Source organism: Vipera berus (genome assembly GCF_964194415.1).
Source record: "Vipera berus genome assembly, chromosome: 1".
NCBI lineage: Eukaryota > Metazoa > Chordata > Lepidosauria > Squamata > Viperidae > Vipera > Vipera berus.
The window spans coordinates 70,924,606-70,946,777 of NC_138202.1; the positions used below are offsets into that span (position 1 = coordinate 70,924,606).

Below are 22,172 nucleotides of genomic sequence, written 5' to 3' on the forward strand. Positions count from 1 at the left end.
GACAAGGACCAGAAGACAATGGTAGTGATTGATGTAGTGCTGCCAAGTGACAGCAACATCAGGAAAAGGAGTATGAAAAGCTGGAGAAGTACAGGGGTCTGAAGGAGGAACTAGAGAAGATGTGGAAAGTAAAAGCTAAAGTAGTCTGAGTTGTGGTCGGAGCACTTGTATCTCTTAAGCTGGGAAAATGGCTCCAGCAGATCTCAGGACAACATCAAAGCTTTCTGTTCAGAAGAGTGCAGTACTAGGAACAGGTATGATACTGTGCAGAACCTCAAACTCCCAAAGACTGAAGACACATACCACCCATAAGGAGTGAGAAGGAAATTTTGGTTTGCACACACTGCACACACAGTATACACACACACACACACACACACACACACACACACACACAAACTCTTCTAAATATACTTTGTATTAATCTTGTATAGCAATATACAGAATATCAGCTGGCTTGTTCTTACCCATTCCCACCTTCTGACAGCCATTAAAGCCTTTGCCTCCAGAAAAAAAATGCTATCAGCAAAGGTAACCAACTCAATTTAGTTTGATCCCCCCCCCAGCTTTTACACCAGATCCTCTTTTTCTGCATCTGTAGATAAGGAGCTGTGCAGTGTTCTACATGGAATATGTGTGTTATATGTTATGAATATAAGAGTTAATGTTAACGTTAAGAGTTAGTACAGTTGTAATATTGTGAGGTAAACACAGTGACAGGGGAACACGCGGGAGCTTTTGACAGCTGTCAAAAGCCGCCGCGAGCGAAAGCACATGCGCAGCCAGTTGACAGCTCTCCGCTGTCAAAACAAACACACTCCACAGCTGATTGGCTCCGGAATCCCGGCGGGAGAAGAACGTCTGCGGATTGGTCCAGCCGGCCAGCGGCCGGCTATAAAAGAGCTAAAGCCGAACACCTACTTGTCTGGTTCTCGAATAAACCTGTTAGCGTTAGCCAGCTGTCTCCGAGTGATCTGTAAGCCACCTCTTTGTAAAATACAAAAACTTCTACTTTCTGTGCTCTGCCTTGATTCATGGGTGACTGCATTTTGCCTTCCTTTCCTTTCCATACTGGAACCTGTGTTCTTGCCCAGAGCTCCCTCTTGCCCTGAAATGGATCTGCCTGAGATTACCTCCTATGGCACTTTCAAGCAACATGATTCTGCAATTTTGGCAACTTCTTGAGATTTTTCATTCTCTCAACAGCTCTTGGCTAATGGAAAGGATGTGTCTGGAAGCCACCAAATGGAATCAGAGAAAATGACTTCCAAGACAGATGCTCAAACAGAGCACAGGACAGAGTCTTTGACTCTCTGAAACTTGGTAGCCATTTTTAGCTATTTGGGACAAAGCTACAGTTTCCACATCTACCATCTTCAAGCTTTCCAATCTTTCACTGATTTTACTTCCCAAAATTGAAATGGGAGGGCAAGGTTGCCAATGAATCCAATGGGGGGGAGATTCTTAACCCTTTCCTCACTCGTCGTTTTCCCTCACTACCTTCAACATTTTTCCCATTTCACTTCCAAAATTGTATTGACAACATAATTAGCTCAAATCTGCACTGCTGGTGGTGGGGTGGGGACAAAACAAGCTATTCTGATTGTTGGTGAAGCTGAAGAAAATTGTGCCAACGGTCATACTTATGTAGGAGATTGATGTACATATAGCATTCTGCTGTTCAAAATCAAGTCCAAAGAAGCAGCCAGGTGGCCCACAACTGCTAAAGCAAAAACTACTCTCCTTGGAAACTCAGCCTTCCCTAGTTCCCAGCCCTCCTTGTCAGTGGGGTACAAAGGTTTTGACTTTGAAACATACTATTTTGAGTAGGAAATAGCTGTCTTAACCTGACTAGAAGCACCTCAATGCCTTTCTGACTAATATTTCAGAAGCTTCCTGAGATCAAAACAACATCTTTTTGCAACAGCATTCTAGCACTTCTGGGAAGGTGGGGAAAAGCTCTTTTACGCTGAAAATATTTTTCATTTGAAACGTTTTGTCCATTACCTCAGTTACCTGGAAGGTGTTTTCTACCTCCCAAATTACCTGTGCCAGTTTCCTTGAAGTTTTGCTCAGAGGCCAGCCATTGAAAGAATATGTGGTGATTAACGAAATTGGATATTTTAGTCATATTCACTGACCTTTCTGTAGGGTCACAGTTTTTTAGCTAGTGACGCATAAAATACTTCTTTTAAAATGAGTTAAACTAGGCTCCTGTGCTTGCTAATCCTCCTGCTCATTCTGATGAGTGGAACCATTTACTTCTGGCCTTGAGGCATCAACATTAAAACTCGAATTAGAGGGGATATAATGATTTAGGCACATGTTGGAGAGAACCACTGATGAAGGTTTCAAATTTCCTTCACAGTGTGAGCACACGCTACAATCTTAATAAGGGTGCAGATAAACAACATGTTACCTTTCAATTATGCTCATACCTGTGACAACACTAGGGATTTTCGACAGAAAGCTCTTGACCGTGCGAATGGGCACTCCACCTGTTTTGTCATCCTGCATTCTTGTTATGATATCTTCTATCTAGCAAATAAAACACAAATAGTATGTTAGTCTTACAAATCAAGAGGCTGATTTTTATTAAGGTAAAACCTTAGCAGTTATACATTTAAAGATTGAAATAACATTAAATTCACTCAGCTTCATTTGTTATCAGCCTATCTCTGTGCTGACCATCATATCTTACCTATCTACCATCGTATAGAATATCTAGCTTGCCCTAATCCTGAAGGACAGCAAAACAAAGACATAAAATGATATAAAAATCCAAATAAAATAATTCCTCAAATAATACAACACATTTTTATTAAACCATAATTAGCTTGAGCCAAGGGCATGAGAGAGTGAGATTGTTTTGACCTCCATTAAAGGGAAACTGCTACTCACCTTGTCTATACCCCATGTGCCTTAAAAAGTCAGTGTGCTGGACTTTTCACAAGGACCAAAGCAAATGGACAAACTCTATTCCGACATTGCTTGATTAAACTGTGCTATGCTGTGTAGGTTTTTATAGGTAAAGAACAGAAGTTTGACTCAGGCTTAGAAATACAGTGGTACATTGGTACTCATTGTTAATTGGCTCTGGGAGGTGTAATGAGTACCAAAAACAATGAGTACCAAACAATTTTTTCATGTAAAGAATAATATAGTGAGTCAGAAGGCACTGACATCACAAGTTCTAGCTTGTGCGTTGATGTGTACTAGGACAAAATTTTTATGTCAAAATGCATTGGATACCAATTTGATGAGTTTCAAAGAAGTTGGGTACCAAGGTACCACTGTATCCTATTATTGTTAGATGTTATTCTGCACTGGTATGATTGACCTACCAACATTTTAACCACTGTGCTTTGTAAAAATGGTAGATTCTTAGGGTCCAAGGATAGACCTACACATAGCATGTTACAATAGTCCTGCTGTGTGGTGACTAAGGTTCAATTAACTGCAGCACATCATCTCCTTTGATAGAGATACTAGCTTAGTAGATCAGGAAAATGCCATAAACATAGCAGCACTCAGAGCATGCCCTTCTTGCTAGATCAGTAGGATGGGCAGAGTTAATTAGAGAAAGTTGGTCCAATTAATTGTTTTAAAATCATTTAGTCATTCTGATTGGTTTGAATGGTTTCATCTGCTTGAGTTGGAGCTAAAAGTTACCTAGAGAAAAATAGTTGTCGGTATAGAAATGCAATATAGTCACAAAGCAAGACATATGGAGTACAGGGTACTCAAAGACAATTGCTCTAAAACACTAAATATTCTATCTACAAAACCTAATTTGGCACTTTGCTGGGAGTTTCCACAATTAGTTTTCAGTCTCTATGTAATGATTTCAGCTCACAGTAATCACATTTTACCACTGCCTTCTAGTAAGCATATAACTGAAATAGTGTCACTGCTCTGCTCCAAATGTTTTCTCTCGAGATATGTGGGAGATGATGACTCATTATTTCACAGCTCCAGAGTACAGCATGTGCAAGCCTTATTACTTTCAGTAACCGTGGCATAACTATGATTGTGTCTTTTTACACATAATCATAGATATATATGATAACACATAATCATGTAGAATATAATTATTGGATATTATTATCAACAGAAGAGAAAATCTACTTCCAGTCTTGCAACCAATAAACCCAGTATGAAGGAATTGGGGAGGAAGAGGGAAATATTTGAATGAAATAGAGTAACTTCTCTAGCTAATTAGATAGTGACCAACTGGTTTCCTATTTCCACAAATTTATTCCTTAGAGGCAGGTAACACAGCCTCTTAGAGACTGCTGGTTGGGTGGTTGATGCCAGAGATCAGATTGTAATGTGTTTCAACATGCATAGAATTTTAAGCACCCAGTGCCATCCAGTCCATTTAGACCAGGGGTGTCAAACTCAATTTCATTGAGGGCCGCATCAGCATTGCGGTTGCCCTTAAGGGGCCGGGTGGGTAGGGCCAGGGTGGGTGTGGCCTACTGGGTGGGCGTGGCTAGAGTGCGTATGGCCTACTGGGTGGGCATGGCCAGCTCTACATTGTTCGCATCAAGGGTGCCTATGGGGGCCTGGGCAGGAGTGGGACAGATCTGAGGGTCTCTGGCAGAAGGAGGGTCTCTGGGCCGGGGCCAAGGCAGTGGGGGCCGTTCCCTCACTGTTTCCAGGATGGCTTTGTGGGCCACATGAAACCACTTTGCGGGCCGGATCTGGCCCCCGGGCCTTGTGTTTGACATGTCTAAATTTTAGACAGTCCCATTAACCTCCTCAGATGGAATATTTTCATCTATCTTACACACGTATTTACACATCAGTGATCCCTGATAGCAATCAATGGATCAATGGAAAAGTTATGTGTTCAGACTGAAGATGGCTAATTCTAACAAAGTTCATTTGTTCTGTTTATCTGTGTAAGTTCTGAAGGAAGGAAAACCAGAGGAACAAGTAAATGTGGATTTGGAAATTCTACTATTTGCCATTATGAAATAAAAATGCTTTCAAGTAAAGAACTCTAAAAGGCCTTTTCCATCTGTTCCTTCTTGATTACTCTAGAGCTCATAAAACAAATTGCATACTCTTAATCTCCTGACTTCTTGTAAACAGCCTTAACTTTCTAACACTTAACCTAAAGAAGACAGGAATGTATGTTTCATCTTCAACTAAGCATAACTTTTGGTGAAAGAAGAAAACTGACCACAAGTTCAAAGGAATAGGAGAGTTTCTTTTTCAAGAGCATTTGCATATCTCTTATGCAACTAACAACATTAAATTTTAATACCGATCTCAGATGCAAATGCAAACCAAACCAAAACAGCTGAGCCTGAAGACCAGCAGAAGCAATTTCCCAATTGCTCAGCTCTCCTTGGTCTGGAAGCAGTCAAACAGAGGTTCAAGAATAAGCTGACAGTTCAACTTGTTGCAGATTGATGTATTCCTGAACACACTGCTGGAGATTTAGAGTGCATAATATAAGTAGATAAATCTTATTTGGCAGGAACATCTCAACCAAAGAGAAAAAGAACTGAGCCAATGAAAGAAACCCTTTTACATTTATTTACTCCTCTAACTGTTCTTCAGCATAGGAGTTTCACTTTCACAGTTTAAATTAAAGGAATAAGAAATAATACGTTTCATTCTGTATGTTTGGAAAAGAGAAATGGCTATCTGTTCTATTGGAGGTGTTAATTTGTTTAGTAAATGCAAATTTACTAAATTATTAATAGTTACTGGCACTGTGTTTATTTTGCTTAAGTTTAAGCAGTAATTGCACTATCACAGATGGTACTTTTGCAACCTGTCAGTGGAGGATAATATTTTATGTTTAACTTTAGTTCCCAGAACCTTATGCCAGATTTGATAGTTTTAATGATACTACAGATTCTTCCTTTTATTTCACTGGCTAGTATGCTGTCTTTGTGATTCATAAGAAAAGGGTTGAACTGCAGGGAATATTTGGAATTTTAACTGCGTGTTGTGGATGCTGTCACAATTTGACAAGCATTGGAGATTCTAGCCCGTCCTCAGTGCATGCATTAGTGAGTATGCACAGTTACAAAATACCCATTTATCAGGATCTCAGTGACACTTTTTTCAAGCAAATAATGGGGTAGAGATACTCATCCCATTCAACTTTCTCAGAATGCCTCTAGGTCTATATGGGAACCAGAGGCATTCTTGAAAATTACAATAATGCTAGAGGCAAATGTTGCTTTGCATTATAACATATAAAATCAAGCGTGGAAGGAAATCTGATGGGCACCACACTGGCCATCCCTGTAAGTAAATTTTATTCATTTATTTACTTATTTTAAAAATTTAGCTAGCCAGCTTATACCAAGCTCTGGATGGCTCCCAGTTTTAAACAATTAAAATAACATCAATAAAAATAGCATAATATTAAAACCATAAACCTTAAAAGCCTGGCACTAAAGTTAAGCTTCCAATACGCTTGTTAAATCCTCTTATCCGTCTCAGCCTATCCCAGGATGTGGGGAGGAAAACCAGATCCTAAGTGGTTTTTGGAAGACTAGGTGGGTGGAGACCTGCTTACTTTCAAGCAGGAGGGTCTTCCACAGAGCAGGGGCTGCCACAGAAGAGGCACACACTCTAGCTCCCACAAGATGGCAATGTTTAAGGGAAGGGACTAGGACCATCTCCACCCTATCTGATTTGGTAAGATGAGTAGATAGACGTCCTTAGAGAGAGGGAGTCTGGCAGATAATCTGGCCTTGTGCTATATATGGTTTTAAAGATAATAACCAGCACCTTGAATTGCAATCAGAAAGAAACAGGGAGCCAGTGCAGCTCATACAATAGAGGAGTTATATGGATAAACCTTGGGGCACCTATCAATGCACACGCAATTACATTTTGGACTGGTTGTAGCTTCCAGGTAGTCTTTTTGATCAATAGCTCTATTAATTCATATTTAACAAATTTCTAAAAAACATTTTCTCACTGAAATACAGATAAACAATGATTAAAAGCAATCAATAAACTATTACAGAGATACTGTAGGCACCCAAAAGGAAATGTAAAAATATACATGTAAAAATTGTGGATGAAAGAGATGTAGAGACAGGAGAAGAAAGGATTAAGAGAAATTCACTCCTGTTTTATAAAGGGAACCATGGTTGTAGAGAAGAAATTTTTTTTTGTATGCAAGCAAGGGTGTGTGCATGTTGTATCTTTGTGTGTGTACATGTGTGTGCACAGATGCATGTGCAGGCAGTGATAGTATAAAGATGAGATGCCCAGTGTTACTATGAAGATCATGAAGTCTCTACTCAACCTACCAGATATTTATCTCCTGAAGGAAGAGGAAGAATTTAAGAAGAAATCTGTGAGAAATGGGCATAACTATCTAATAATACCTCACAACAAAGCTTCCCTCTAACTTTCTCTCACCCTGTATTGAAACCATGACAGAGAGTAGAATCCACTTATTGTTTAACTGTCAAGTTGCTGAGTGATTGCTATTATACTAGTTCTGCCTTCACAGATTTCAGTTTTAAAGAAGCAGACAAGGCATCAAAGAGACATATAGCATCCTAGAAAAGATTTCCAATTTGCAGGATTCCAGATCTCTTTGCAGGAATGTTTAAACCTTATTAGCTTCACCTCAAGAAACAATGAGGATAAGCAATTAATTATTGCCATCTATTTATACATTTCATATACCAAAGGATAGAAGGTGCTAATGGAGAAGTCTCTTATGTCATAGGAAGCCATTATGTCATAGGAAAAAGAAAGCATATAGGTGCTAGCCCTAGATTGAGCTACTGTGATCCAGGTAGGCTGAAGGTATATGGAACCAAGGATGGAAGAAACAAGGGCAGAGGTGCTGGAAAAAAACTTAGACCAAAAAACATGTGCAAGAAGAAATGACCAAGGATGATGATCAAAGGAAAAGATCCAAGAACATGGAAAGGAAAGGAGGAATTACCAGAAGGAGAAAAACCATATTGTAAGAAAGGTAAAATATACAAAACTGAAATAGCCAATGTTTTGCACCCAATGTTGAGATGTGCTGTGACATTATGCAATGGCTTTAAAGTAAAGCAACCATTTCCCTTAAGGAGATGCAGTTTCATCTCCTTAATTGGGTATGTACTATACTTTTGGTTGCCCAATCACACACTGTTCTAGTTTGCACATTAGCCAACCCATTGTATAATTGATCACAGGCTACAATTAGATGGGATCACACAACATGCTAAGTTATAAACCAAGACCTGCAAGCCACATTGGCTCAGTTCACATAACACTCTGAGACAAAAAAACCCCACATGATGAGGGAGACCAGCCAGGATTTTCAGTACCATGTTTCTGCCTGTTACTTTGTCTTACACTAAAATAATATATTATGAAAAATTTACTTAAATTTAAACTACCGTATGTTGAATTTTTACATTATGTCAGTTTTGTAAACCTGGATCAGTTTAATGTTTCTCTTCTGGAAGCACTAGAGTCACACAGAATATATATCTTCATGGGCAAAAAGTCTATGTCAAGCTGCACATGACCTTAAAGACAGAGATTCAATGACACAGCTCTTTGCTAAGATAGTTTTCTCACAGATACTAGATAAATTGTAATTAGAGCCAAATCCAGCAAGTGCCAATTGTATGCTTCAAACAGAGCATCCCATTCTCAGGTTCAGATCTAACACCCTTTATCCATCTATGCATTCTAATGGACTAAGAGCTAGGCATGGGAGGGATAGTTGACTTCTGTGCATTGTTACTATAATGGATCTGTCTGATTGCAGGTATTTGAATCTGATTTTGATCCCTTCAGCCCTACCTGCCAAGCTAGTATTGTGGTTTTATAATATAAAGGTTTTAGTTTTGTGGTGCTATTGATTCAAACCTTTAGATAAGTGCAGTTCCAAAATCGAATAAGTTACTGAGTTACTTTCACTGTGAGAAAACTCTAATTAGGCTTATTGCACTAATTCACACCACTTCCCCAGCATGAAGCATAGGTATGGCAGAACCGTGTCTGTAACAAGTGATCCTTTGAAAATAGCATCTTAGCTAGCAGTATTATGAGGAAAAAGTGAGAAAATGGGAGAGGCGCCATTCTTTCCTCTCATATTGCTGTTGATAAATTTATACAAAGCCATATTGTATTGAATACATTTTCCTCAATGAATTGCAGGTGTACCATTATTATTGTCTATCTCCCTGTTATTTTTCTTTTGTATATTTTCCTATACCACATAATGCACTGTGACAGGTCATTTCATGCATCATTTAACGCTATGCATTTTCATCCCCCCTCGTCAAAATTGTATCTGAAAATTGGGGAAATGCAGATGTAGAAAAAACTGAATAAACCGCAGTCTATTTGCCAATACAAAGTCAGGCTGAATAATCAATGTTGTGCAGTCTTTCCTTTTTTCTTGAAGGACGATCCATCTGTATCCAGCATGCCACAGAAAAAGGTCAGAAAAAAAGGAAAATGGTCCTGGGAAGAAATATGTGGCAGCAAGCAAAAAAGAATCAAGATGTGCTGTGCAGTAGGATGGTTGAGAGATTAATAAAATACTGTTCCACCGTACTCTTTTTTAGGGTTTTTATTCAGGCTATTCCCATAACCGAAGAGCTGAAATTTAAATAAAAGACAGAGCCTGTTTCCTCAAGCAAAAATACAGATCCAAACTGCAGAATATGGGAAAAGCAGGAGAGATGATTGTGAATTCTGTGGTGGAGGGTAAGGGTTGCTGATCTGGAAGTGGGGGGGAGGACAAGGAGCATCTGAAAGTGAGTGCATTGGTACAGTGATAGAATATGTAACGTGGTGAAAAAAATGGAGCAAACTCTTCCAGAGAAAAGGATATGAGCAGGTGCCACTCATCTTCTCTTCCAATGCGGTTACCTCAGCCCAATGTCCAACACCTCAGCTGGGTTGTTGGTGTCTTTGGCTTAGAGCCATGGACATAATGCTGTATCTGCACAGAATAAGACTGTGTTTGTTAAAAGGTTGGTAATGGACAAGTGTGCAGATTTAATATGCACTACCAATACACAGATATGTAGCTTTGGATCAGTTTTCCTCAATAAACAATTGAACAAGTATAATGATTTTGACTCATAATTAATTGGGTTCTCTCCATCTACTTTTAGGACACGTATGGATAATGGATCAGGTTTTAGATTATATTTATGCAGAAATATTGAAAATTAAAAAGGGATAAATGCCACTGTAAGGCCTGAATATCTCTAACGTTACATTTTCTGAGTTGAATCTGATATCCACTGCGATCTAATAAAGTTGGCTTGCTGAGGACCTCACATCTGAGAGAATGCTTTTTATAAGGATCCATGCTTAACTCTACTCAGTGATGGCCCTATGCCTCAGATCTCTCCCTATTATATTTTTGAAGTATCTTGAAAACATAGCTCTTCAGAAAGGCTTTTAGGCATGCTCAAAGATTTTGCTGCCCGAATGGTAACACATTATGACCTTTTTTGCTGTTATGGTTATATAATTGAGCTACATATCTGTGTATTGGTAGTACTTTTCAAGTCTGCACATTTGTCCATTAGTAACAATCATGTTACTAATTGTAAGCTGTTCACTCTTTGGAAATGGAGCAGCATATAAGCTAAAGTAATAAACAAGCAATAGAGGGTTTTTTCCCACATTGAACAAAAACTATATAAGATGCTTTTAAACATTTACTTCATGAAAACAGGAAAATTATATTGCAGAAGCCTGGAAATGTATGTTAAGTAAAGTTCACATTTGTATGTGACAAAACATACTTTAATATTTCAAAATGTTTATATGTCAGTAAAACTGGAAATTGTTATATTATATGATTCCAAAATGGAATACTCATAAAAACATATTAAACAGAGTTCTTTGAAGCAGGAAGGGAAAACCCCCCCCAATGTTTTTGACTTAAACAACTGAAATAGTATAATATTTACAATTAAAGATTACATGATATATAATGATCCAGGAAGAATTAATTTTCAGTTTGGGTTATCTATATTTATCTTTATGGTTTTAAGATGGAGACACCAGATGAGCAGACTGGTTTTTTTTCCTAAATAGACTAAACCAGTGGTGGCGAACCTATGGCATGGAAGCCAGAGGTGGCACTCAGAGCCCTCCCTGTGGGCACCCACGCCATGCCTCGGAGGTGGCAACTGTCCCTCTTCAACCAGCCGCCCCCCACAGGTGTTCCCATGAGCGACATTGAGGTGACCACACCCAACTTGGCCACACCCACCGAATAGGCCATGCCCACCTGGCACCCAGTGATAAATAAGTGGGTTTTGGGTTGCAGTTTGGGCACTCGGTCTCTAAAAGGTTCACCATCATTGGACTAAACGTTCAAAAGATTTCTGAAGCTCATCTGCAACTACATCTTTACTATTGCAGATAATACCCCTTTTTTACAACCCTGTTGTTATGTATTGGGCTCTTGAGGAATACCACGTGGGTTGCTGGAGCAGCTAACGGCTCTCCAGCAACCCAGACTACAAGTCTCCTGTGCTGCAATTGGCTATCTCCAGGCGGCAATGGTTGATTCAAACCTATTGGCTGCCGCCTAGGGGCTAGACTATATATTGCGGCTAGTTGCAGCCATTTCCCCAGTACAGTTTCTGCACGAAATAAACTATGAGTTACCCTGTACTCAGTTCCTCGTTTTCATTCCTGCGCCAAAGAACCCGCTATTTAACACCTGTAATACCTTAATTCAAGGGTTGAGAGTTGGGATGGCTGGATGGAGCTGAGCATTACTGGCCGGATGCCCTTCCTGACACCTACACAGAGTTCACAGCAGATATTTTTTCTTTGCATCCTAGGAGAGAAATATCTGCCTAGGTTTGAACTCTCAACTTTCCAAATGGGAGGTGAGTGTCTTCACCACTAGGCCACCATGCCGCTATTGCAGATAATACTGGATGCATTTACTTCTGTGAAATACAGACAGGCTGACAAGATAAAAATATAAAGAAAGTCTGGTCCCCATGTTTTAGAGATTTTTTATAAGAAAATAACTATTTTGAAAATGAATTGTTTCCCTTGTCATTTTAGGTATCGAGGAAACCTATGCCTGAAGAGTTTCAATAAGGATGAAGCTGGTCATCAGTGTTTTCTACTGGACAATAGCTAATAGAAAATCAAAAGTGAAAATATTTGGCTTTCTGATAAAGCTTGTCTGATAATCAAACTACATTTTAAATCTCTGTCAACCAAATAACAAAGAGAAAAACTGGGAACCTATGTATCCTTTTTGTTTCAATCAGGGCTTGGAACCCACATATGTACCCCACTTATGTACAACTTTCACTTTACAAAGTTTTGCCTGACAGTTTGGAATATAGTAACATGACACAAAAAATATCAATCCAATGGTCATAATAAATGGCAACTGGCTCTTGCAGAATTACGTCTCTGCTTAAAATTTCCATTTTGACAGTTTTCCTAAATTGTAGCAGGAAAGATGCCATCTGAGATTTCAGTAGGAATAAGAAAGGAACAGAAAAATATTACTTCTTGGCTCTGCCAACCATCCTCAATTATGGAGGGAACCATAATTAACCCCAGCCCCAATGACCAAGTTCAAAATGAAGGTGATTGCCCTAAGATACTTGAGATCAAAATGAACGAAACTCTGTGTGTTAAAATAAAGTTTATCAACTGTGCTCATGAGCTTAGTGCAATGCTGTGGAAATGAAACTATATGGCTGTAATAGCTCTTAGCTATCAACTGGTAGGCTGTGTAGCTGGTCCTAATTGAGCAGTTTTCAAAGCCAGCTCCATGTAAAGCACATTTAAGTATTACCACAGAGGCAATAAAAGCATGAGACACTGTTGCCTGCGCCTCTTGTTCCAAGAAAGACCACACCAGTGCCCCAGTCAAAACTTCATAAACTCTGCCACCACCTGTATATCTAGCAATAGTTGTGAACCCAGGACAACTTCCAAGTAGTGGTTCTGCCTTTTTAGGAAGGGATGCAACTTTACTCAGAGTTGAAAGTGGAGTTGATAGAGACTTTTTAGTTTTGGACAAATAACATTTCTGCGTGTTCAGCATATATGTGTGTGTGTGTGTGTGTGTGTGCGTGTATACACACATACACTAATATATAATATGATATTTTATTTTTTAAATTCCATTTATATCCCGCCCTTCTCTGAAGACTCAGGGCGGCTTACAAGCTTAGCAGTAGCCTTCATTCTATGTATATGCCTGCTTATTAGGGCTTTCACACACACACCCCAAGCGGCATTATTACAAAGTCAGCTTAATTGCCCCCAACAATCTGGGTCCTCATTTTACCTACCTCGGAAGGATGGAAGGCTGAGTCAACCTTGAGCCTGGTGGGACTCTAATTGCAGGCAGCTGGTGTTACTTAAGGAGGCATTAGCCCACTGCTCGACCAAGGCTCTTATGATATATGATATATTGTATATCATATGATAATATCACATCACATCATAACATAACATATACATAATTATTGAGTATTATAGTATCATATATAGATCTTATGAGCAATTTGCCTAGGTAATTTTGTCCAAGAAAGAAATATCCATTTGTGGACACTAATTACGGAAGAATTGGGAGAAAAAAAACCCAATGGGATATATATAATACTTTTTTGGATACAATATGATGGTCCCAGATTCACATGGCTGCACTGTCCACAATAACAATACTTCAGTTACATAAGATACAAAGAGTTAAATATAGAAACTAAAAATATTTTTTCTCCAAGGATAAATTACTTTATTATATAACAATGAAAATACACTGAATAGGCCACTTTTAAAAAGAAGAATTTGGGCCCCTTATTCTTTTATTACTAATTGTATTACTAAAGCTTAATGTATTTTAATTACATCTATTTTAATTTTTTTCCACAACCTTACTTTATAGATACTTGTTCAGATACAAATAAAGAATAATGCAGAAGCCACACATGCAAAGTTTCCTGATAGCAAATGCCTGCAATGAATAAAAATATGGATGCAATAATTATATATTATTAATAATTAAGCATTTTTGCATACCACCTTGTACTGTACTAAAGAAAGGTGGGATATAATTCAAATAAATTAATCATTTTTCTTAGGAAAGGAATATTGATAATGTGTTAATACTGATACTGTATACCATGAAGAAGAGGAAGCCAATCTATTCTCCAAAGCACCTGAAGGCAGAACAAGAAGCAATGGATGGAAACTTATCAATGAGAGAGGCAATCTAGAACTAAAGAGAAATTTCCTGACAGTTAAAAAACAATCAGTGGAATGACTTGCCTACAGAAGTTTTTAAGTTTTTGAAGTTTTTAAGAAGAGATTGGACAACCATTTGTCTGAAATGGCATAGGGTTTCCTGCCTGATCAGGGGGGTGGACTAGAAGACCTCCAAAGTCACTTCCCATTCTTTTATTCTGTTTTAATAGTTAGCTGCCCTTCAAGCAGAAAGGTGAGATATAAAGAGTAAATTATTTTTAAAAAATAATTGCATTTTAGCATGACAATTACATACTTTAAATACAGAATAAAATAAAGAAAAATATTTAGAGAATTTTGTTTGTTAATGTGAAATGTGGAGAAAATTATGCTGCATTACCAAACTACCAAAGATGAACATATCATCTATTGTTACTTTGATAACTGCTAGTAACAACACCATCAACAGTCTCATATGCTGCTCAATGCAAGATGCAACTTCCAAGTAAGGCTTGTGAATGTACCCAGTGGGTTACTTGTGTATGTTTATCTTTATTGTCTTCCCAAGTAGTGTTGGGAACTAGCAAGATAAGTAACATTTATCAGATCTACTCTCCTACTCAACCTTCTGTTACATCAAAATGAAATCTCATGAATTGGATTCAAAAACAAGCTCCCCAATTACAGTGTACATAAAGTATATGCATTTGATTCTGTGGAGTCCTTAGTGCAGCCTCTCTAGGTTTGAAAACAACCAAGCTCAGAGAGCACCAAGGACTCCACATTTCAACCCTGAGCTATACATATTCTCTTCTTTTGGTAGATCCTATCTCAGTGAGCTCATTTGAGCATGAATCTTGGCTGCTTTATCTTCCCTCCTCGATCTTGATCAAGGAAGAGAACCAAAACAGAGCTAACATCGCCAGTATACATATCATACCTGATATTGTAGATCTCTGGGGAAAAAGAATTGTACATTAAGAAGCCTGTATTTCACAAAAACGTGAAGTAAGCCAATCTAAGGAATCATCCCAGAGGAAGAAGAAATAATCAACCATTCCCAATATTGCCTAGACATCCTGATACTAATAGTTAATGTTTGATAGCCACATAATCTCTCGAGTATTTTTGTTAATGGGGACTTTACAACAAATTCACTGCTTGCCGAGGCAGAAATGGCAACACATTTATCTTCTTTCTCTAGGTACTATTGGAATTCATTAGTAGCCATTCTCAAGCTGCTGTTGACCCAGTTTAATGCTGAGTAGGAGATTATACTCCCAACTATAATTAAAATAAAAAGGACTTTACCATGTGTATATTCATCCAAAGCCCATGACATCTGTTTACACATCTCCTTTCATATGCCTGAAGTTACTTCAAGTAAACATAAGCTCTACATAATCCCAATGAAAATCACTTCAGAACAAATACTCAGCTTCCAATAATAAAGGGCCAGACTAATCTGTCAGCTGGTGTTTTCAAGCTAAGGAAAGAGTTCCTGTGTTGCTGGAGCAATTGGCGGTATATTATACCCATAATGCCTAGCACATTTCTCTTCAGAAATTTCTTCAGTGTAGCATTGGCCAAGGTTAATCCTGTTAGGCATATGGTGTTAGCCTACAATGTTGGGTTGAAAATATATTAACCATAATGCTATGTCTTTAAGTTGTTAATTGGCCAATGGGTGTGTAAGTGTTGTAAACCTGAACTGTGTATTGACCTCTGGACCGGTAAGAAGACTTTGTAGTTTGGATTACTCCTTGGACTGTTGCTATTGTGTATGACTTGGACTGTTTATTTTTGACTGTGCATTTTTGTCTTTACACCACCTCAAAGTAAAATACTTTTTGCTTTTAGAACTCAGTGTACTTCTGTGTGTGACTTTTACTTCTCTCAGTGCCCTTCCTTGTCTGTGCAACTCTTTGGTAGCACAAGGAGACCTCTGCACACTAAATTCCATAACACTGGTTATGGGCCCAGGCCTGTACTGAGAGTTAGTACACACAGTATTCCTAGCTGAGTTTGTGTTAGCTATTTGGTGTAAAATGGCACAGGAACTGTTGTCAGGCATCTCCTGGATAACCCGGTTGGATGGGACAAACTATGTTTCCTGGTCCACAAAATGCTGCTTGCTTTTGCGCAAGGAAGGACTATGGGCTGTTGTAAATAACCCACCAGATACTACTGCTTGGAATCCAGATGACGAAGAGGATGCAAAGAAGTTAGACGACTTTAAACGTAGCAATGAGAAAGCTCTTTGCATTATTGGACTAACACTGAATGACCAGCAGCTTGTCCATATTCGTGGTGAGGAGTCTGCTGCTAGGTGTTGGGATATTTTGCGAAGGCTTTATGTTCGAGACAGTGTGGGTGCACATATACACCTTACACGTAAGCTGTTTAGGGCTCGTCTGCAGAAGAATGGAGATATGCTGACCCATTTAAATTACATGAAAGCAATTTTTCAAGAGCTTCATGAAAAGGAGCTGATTTTTTCAGAGTTGCATCAGGTCTACATTATTCTGTCATCTTTGGATGAGAGTTATGATGAGTATGTTTCTTCTTTGGAAGTCCTGACCAGAGAGGAACTGACATTGACTAACATTACTGGGAGACTGCTGGAAGAGTCCAGAAGAAGGCGTGACAGAGACCAGCTGAGAGAGACACAACCACGAGAGGAGCAGCCATTCTCCACTGCTTACAACGTCAAGAAATGTTATTCTTGTGGGGCTAGAGGGCATATAGCCAAATTCTGTAGAAAGGGTAAAAAACAGAATGTGAATAGCAGTGGGAAGGCTAAGAAGGGCATTGGTTTGGCTATTTCTGGTAAACCAACATCCAGAAATAATGAATTGTGGGTTGTTGATAGTGGGGCTTCACAATGCATTACTAAAGTGAAAAAGAGGTTTATTAATATGAAAAACAGCAACCAATATGTTTCACTGGCCAACGGTTGGAAGATGAAGGCCTCTGGTGAAGGTAATTCCTATTGTCCATGCATTAATGAACAGTTACCTATGTTATATATACCTAAACTAAGATTCAACCTGTTATCTGTAAGGGAATTGGTTAAGGTTGGGTTTGTGGTAACATTCAGAGGGGAGCAATGCACTATTGAGAGGAATGGAACCTGTGTAACTGCTAATTTGAAAAATGGTTTATTCGTTCTCACAAGTAACCAGGTTAGTACAGTTAAAGCTAACTCAATATGTGAGAACAAGAAGCCACATGATGAATGTATACATTTATTGCATAGGCGGTTAGGGCATGTAAACTTTAACTCACTACGTAAAACAGTTGAGTTAGTAGAGGGAATTAAACTGAAGCCATGTAGTAAGTATTTGAATTGCAATGCCTGTAATCAGGAAAAGAGTAAGGCAACTCCTGCAAACAGGATAAACAGCTTCAAAACAACTGTACCTTTGGAAGTTGTGTTTGCTGATTTAATTGGACCCATGAAACCAAGTTTAGGAGGGTCATGTTATATTTTAAGTATATTGGACCACTACTCTAGATATGGTTTTTGTTATCTGCTTAAGTCAAAGGCAGACACTTTCCAACAATTTGCAAACTGGCTGAAGTTTGTGGAGAGAAAAACAAAGAGAAAGGTTCAGTGTATAATTACTGATAATGGTACTGAATTCACAAACAAGCGCTTTGTTGATATGCTAGAATCAGCTGGCATTGAGCATAAACGTCCAGCCACCTATAGGCCTCAACATAATGCATTTGTTGAGAGACGTGGGCAAACATTACAAGCCATGATTAGAACCATGTTAAGAGATTCAGGCTTAACAGATAGACTGTGGGGGGAGGCAGCAAAATGTGCAAACCATGTCCTGAATATAGTTGCTAATACTTCTACTGGTAAAATACCATATACTATATGGCATGGTAGAAGACCAAACCTTGATTACCTGCACACGTTTGGCACCCCAGCTTGGGTCCACATTCCTGCACAACTCAGGAGTAAAGGCCAAAATAGGGCTAGGCAATTATACTTTGTAGGTTACGAAGCTAACCATAGATCCTATCGTTTCTGGGAACGAGGCACAACTAATGTATATAACAGTGCATGTGCAAAATTCCTTGAGCACGTTGGTTGGGATAGGTTAGAGCAAGAAACTGTTAATACTGATCCTCTAGTGTTTGAGGACTCCTCTGATAACGTAACTAGTAATGATAATACATCTCCTGTAAATATAAAAGATGAAGAGGAGATAGGGGAGATAATAGAGGAATCAGAGGAAGGAAAGGAGTCTGAAATTCAAAGCCCTGTAATTCCTTGGCGTTCAACGCGCATCAGACATCCACCTGATCGCTATGAAGCTAGTATGTCAAGTTAGTGTAGAGCCTTCTAACTATGATGAGATCAGGATGTATCCTGAAAAGGAACAGGCATCATGGAAAGCTGCAATGAACAGGGAGTTGAAGTATTTGCAGGATCTTAACGTTTATGAGAAAGCAAAACTGCCACCTGGTGAGCAAGCTATAGGTTGTAAATGGATATATAAGTTAAAGAAAGGAGTAGACGGGACTGTAACCCATAAGGCACGTTTGGTTGCACAAGGTTTTGCCCAAACTACTGAGGATTATGACGAAGTGTTTACACCCAGTCTAAGGGCGACTACTTTAAGAGCAGCTTTAGTATGGGCAGCTAAAAACCAATATATGGTTAACCATGTAGATGTTGAAACTGCATATCTACATGCTCCATTGCAACATACTATTTATTTAAGAATACCACCAGGATTGACCAGTGATAGAGACCATGATTGTTGGGAGTTAAAGAAAAGCCTCTATGGATTGAAACAATCAGGCTATGAGTGGAACAAATGTATAGTTAATGAGTTAAGTGCATTAGGTTTTGTAGCCAGTAATGCTGATCCTTGTTTGTTTAGAAGGGAACACAACGGAGCATTATCTTTTCTCTTATTATTCACAGATGATATTGCAATAATAACAAAAACTGAGTTAGAAGCACAAACTATCATTTCAAGATTGCAAAATAAATTCACAATTAGAAATCTTGGGAAAATAAGCCACTATTTGGGGTTAGATATTGTGAAAACAAATAGGGGTTTTAAGGTGTCGCAAGCCAGTAAGATATCTCAGTTATTAAAGAGATACAATATGGAAATGTGTAAACCAGCAAAAACTCCGATGGCTATGGATTTTAAGGACACTAATGTTGAGAGTCCTGTATTTGATAAGACTATGTACCAATCTTTGATAGGAAGTCTTATGTATCTGAGTAATTGGACTAGACCTGATATTTCTTACTGTGTAAATCAATTAGCTAGGTACAACAATAATCCAACTGTTAGACACTGGCAATCAGCTAAACGGGTATTAAGGTATTTGAAACAGACTATTCACTACTCGTTATATCTAGAGCCAAATCGTGAGTTAATCCTTACTGCATATGCAGATGCGAGTTTTGCCTCTGATACAAACAGTCGTAAATCTACCTCAGGGTTGGCTGTAATGTTGGGTGATTCTTTGATTGGATGGAAGTCCATTAGGCAAAAACACATAAGCTTATCTACAATGGAGGCTGAATTTTCATGTCTATCAGTGTTATGTACAGAACTGCTAGTGTACAAACAATTATTGTTAGATATGGGTTTAAATGTAAATGATCCATTTATTGTGTATGAGGACAATCAAGCTGCGATAAAGATGGCTAATAGTGCTGCAGTAAGAACAAGATCTAAACATACTGATCTTCGTTATTTAAATGTCAGACAATGTGTCAAAGATAAATTAATACAGCTAGAGTATTGTTCATCTGATGTAAATATTGCAGATCATTTTACGAAGGTACAAAGTGCTGTGAAACACAATGCTAATTGTGAAAGAATGTGCATAAGATTGTAAGAGTTATATATTATTCTACCCAAAGGGGAGAATGTTAGGCATATGGTGTTAGCCTACAATGTTGGGTTGAAAATATATTAACCATAATGCTATGTCTTTAAGTTGTTAATTGGCCAATGGGTGTGTAAGTGTTCTCATGGCCATAAGAGGAAGCTAGGAACGTAGCTTCTCTCTCTCTCTCTGAATTCACTGATCTCTACTATTACTGTTTTTGCTCTGCTGTTGGTTTACTACTGTTGTAAACCTGAACTGTGTATTGACCTCTGGACCGGTAAGAAGACTTTGTAGTTTGGATTACTCCTTGGACTGTTGCTATTGTGTATGACTTGGACTGTTTATTTTTGACTGTGCATTTTTGTCTTTACACCACCTCAAAGTAAAATACTTTTTGCTTTTAGAACTCAGTGTACTTCTGTGTGTGACTTTTACTTCTCTCAGTGCCCTTCCTTGTCTGTGCAACTCTTTGGTAGCACAAGGAGACCTCTGCACACTAAATTCCATAACAAATCCAATTCAGTCTCAGTTTCTCTGTGGGCTGAAAATGTGCCAGGAAAAGTCTCAAAGCTGGGTTTTCTCAAGATCATTTTATCTATTACATGCCTCAAAGTAATGAGCAAGCTGTAATGCTGCGAGTCTGAATTTTGCTACTGCACAACTGCACTACTTCCAGGTCACAGAGTTAACAAGAAAGTTATTGATCTTGTAGAACTGACCAAAAGTGCCAACTTAATTTCAATACAAAATGGTTCCCTTCATCCAGTGCACTCCCACAGGGAGGGTCTTCTCAGGGTGCCACCGGTAAGAGATTGCCGGCGTACGACACCCAGGGATAGGGCCTTCTCAGTGGGGGCGCCTGCCCTTTGGAACCAGCTGCCAGTGGAGCTGAGGACTGCCCCCGACCTCCGTTCATTCCGCCGGGACCTGAAGACCTGGCTCTTCGAGCTCTCTGGCCCAGGCTGAGGATTAATCTTATTTTAACTGGGGTTTTATTTATACAGGGACAAATATAATTTCTTTTTAAACTTGTTTTTAACTTTTGTATCTTGGTTTTTAATTACCCTGTAAACCGCCCTGAGTCCTTCTGGAAAGGGCGGTATATAAATGTAATAAAATAAATAAATAAATAAATAAATAAATAATTTCTTGTTAAACTTATGAGATGTCAATCAAGAACAGTATTAGATCAAGAACAATTTATAGCCACATCATTTAATCTCAAGGAAACCACTTTATTTCTTTTTAAAGATAATTGCATTGAGAATTTTCACATAGCTAAAGACAATACAGAAATATATAAAGAAAAGAGACTATGCATGGTAAATGGTCCCTTCAGCTTTTTTTTTTACATTTCCAACTTTGATTAGAAGTACATCATATAATTTCTGTGGTATCATTTACCAATAGCACACCATTTTATAAAAATCTTTTTAAAATTCTTACACAATGTGCATTTCAGTCCTTTTATCCACATTCTCTCCCATTGATCCACCTGTATATTGTAACCAAAATTCTTAGTCCATTATATAATGCAATCTTTAATTTGTCTTTTCTGTTTTAAATCTCAACAAACGTTTATACTCTACATTTTTGCTATCATGTTTATCATTTGTACACAATTCATTTTCAAATTCTGTGCTAAATTGTTCAGTACTCCTATTATTTTTTATCAGTATTAAATCTTTCTCTTAATTGTGCATATGAAAACCATTAAAAATTAAATCTTTCTGAAGATATTTTTTCCCTTTATTTCATCTTAAATTGTCTATCGTCCTTTATTAATAAGTCTTGATATGTAAGCATTTTGCTTTGCCTGTCTTTTCTAAAAAAATGCCTCCAGTGCTAAGACCAATAAATATATTTTTGGGCACAATTTGAGTTTATATACTTAATATCACATTTCTCACGTAATGGTTTTTGAAATCTACATTAATTTTAGTACATCATAAAAATTCATGCCAAGCAAACTTTGGGTTATGTCCTTTTAATTCTAGAATTCCTTTATTTTTCAGCAAAACCACTTTTTTATCCAAACCAAATAGCAAGCTACAAAGTACAATTTCAAACCAGGCAACCTAAGTCTTCCATAT

At 38.3% G+C, this 22,172-nt stretch overlaps 1 protein-coding gene across 5 annotated transcripts in view; it reads right to left on the reverse strand.

Annotated features, from left to right (window-relative positions):
* The window catches only part of RGS6 (regulator of G protein signaling 6), a gene marked incomplete at its 3' end in the record, with an annotated part of 231,505 nt that overhangs the window by 121,616 nt on the left and 87,717 nt on the right, over nt 1–22,172 (reverse strand). For all 5 annotated transcript variants that reach the window (XM_081315534.1, XM_081315536.1, XM_081315535.1 and 2 more), the window contains exon 2: nt 2,439–2,538. In XM_081315534.1, coding sequence (XP_081171660.1) covers nt 2,439–2,538 — 100 coding nt within the window. The remainder of the gene's footprint in view (nt 1–2,438; nt 2,539–22,172) is intronic.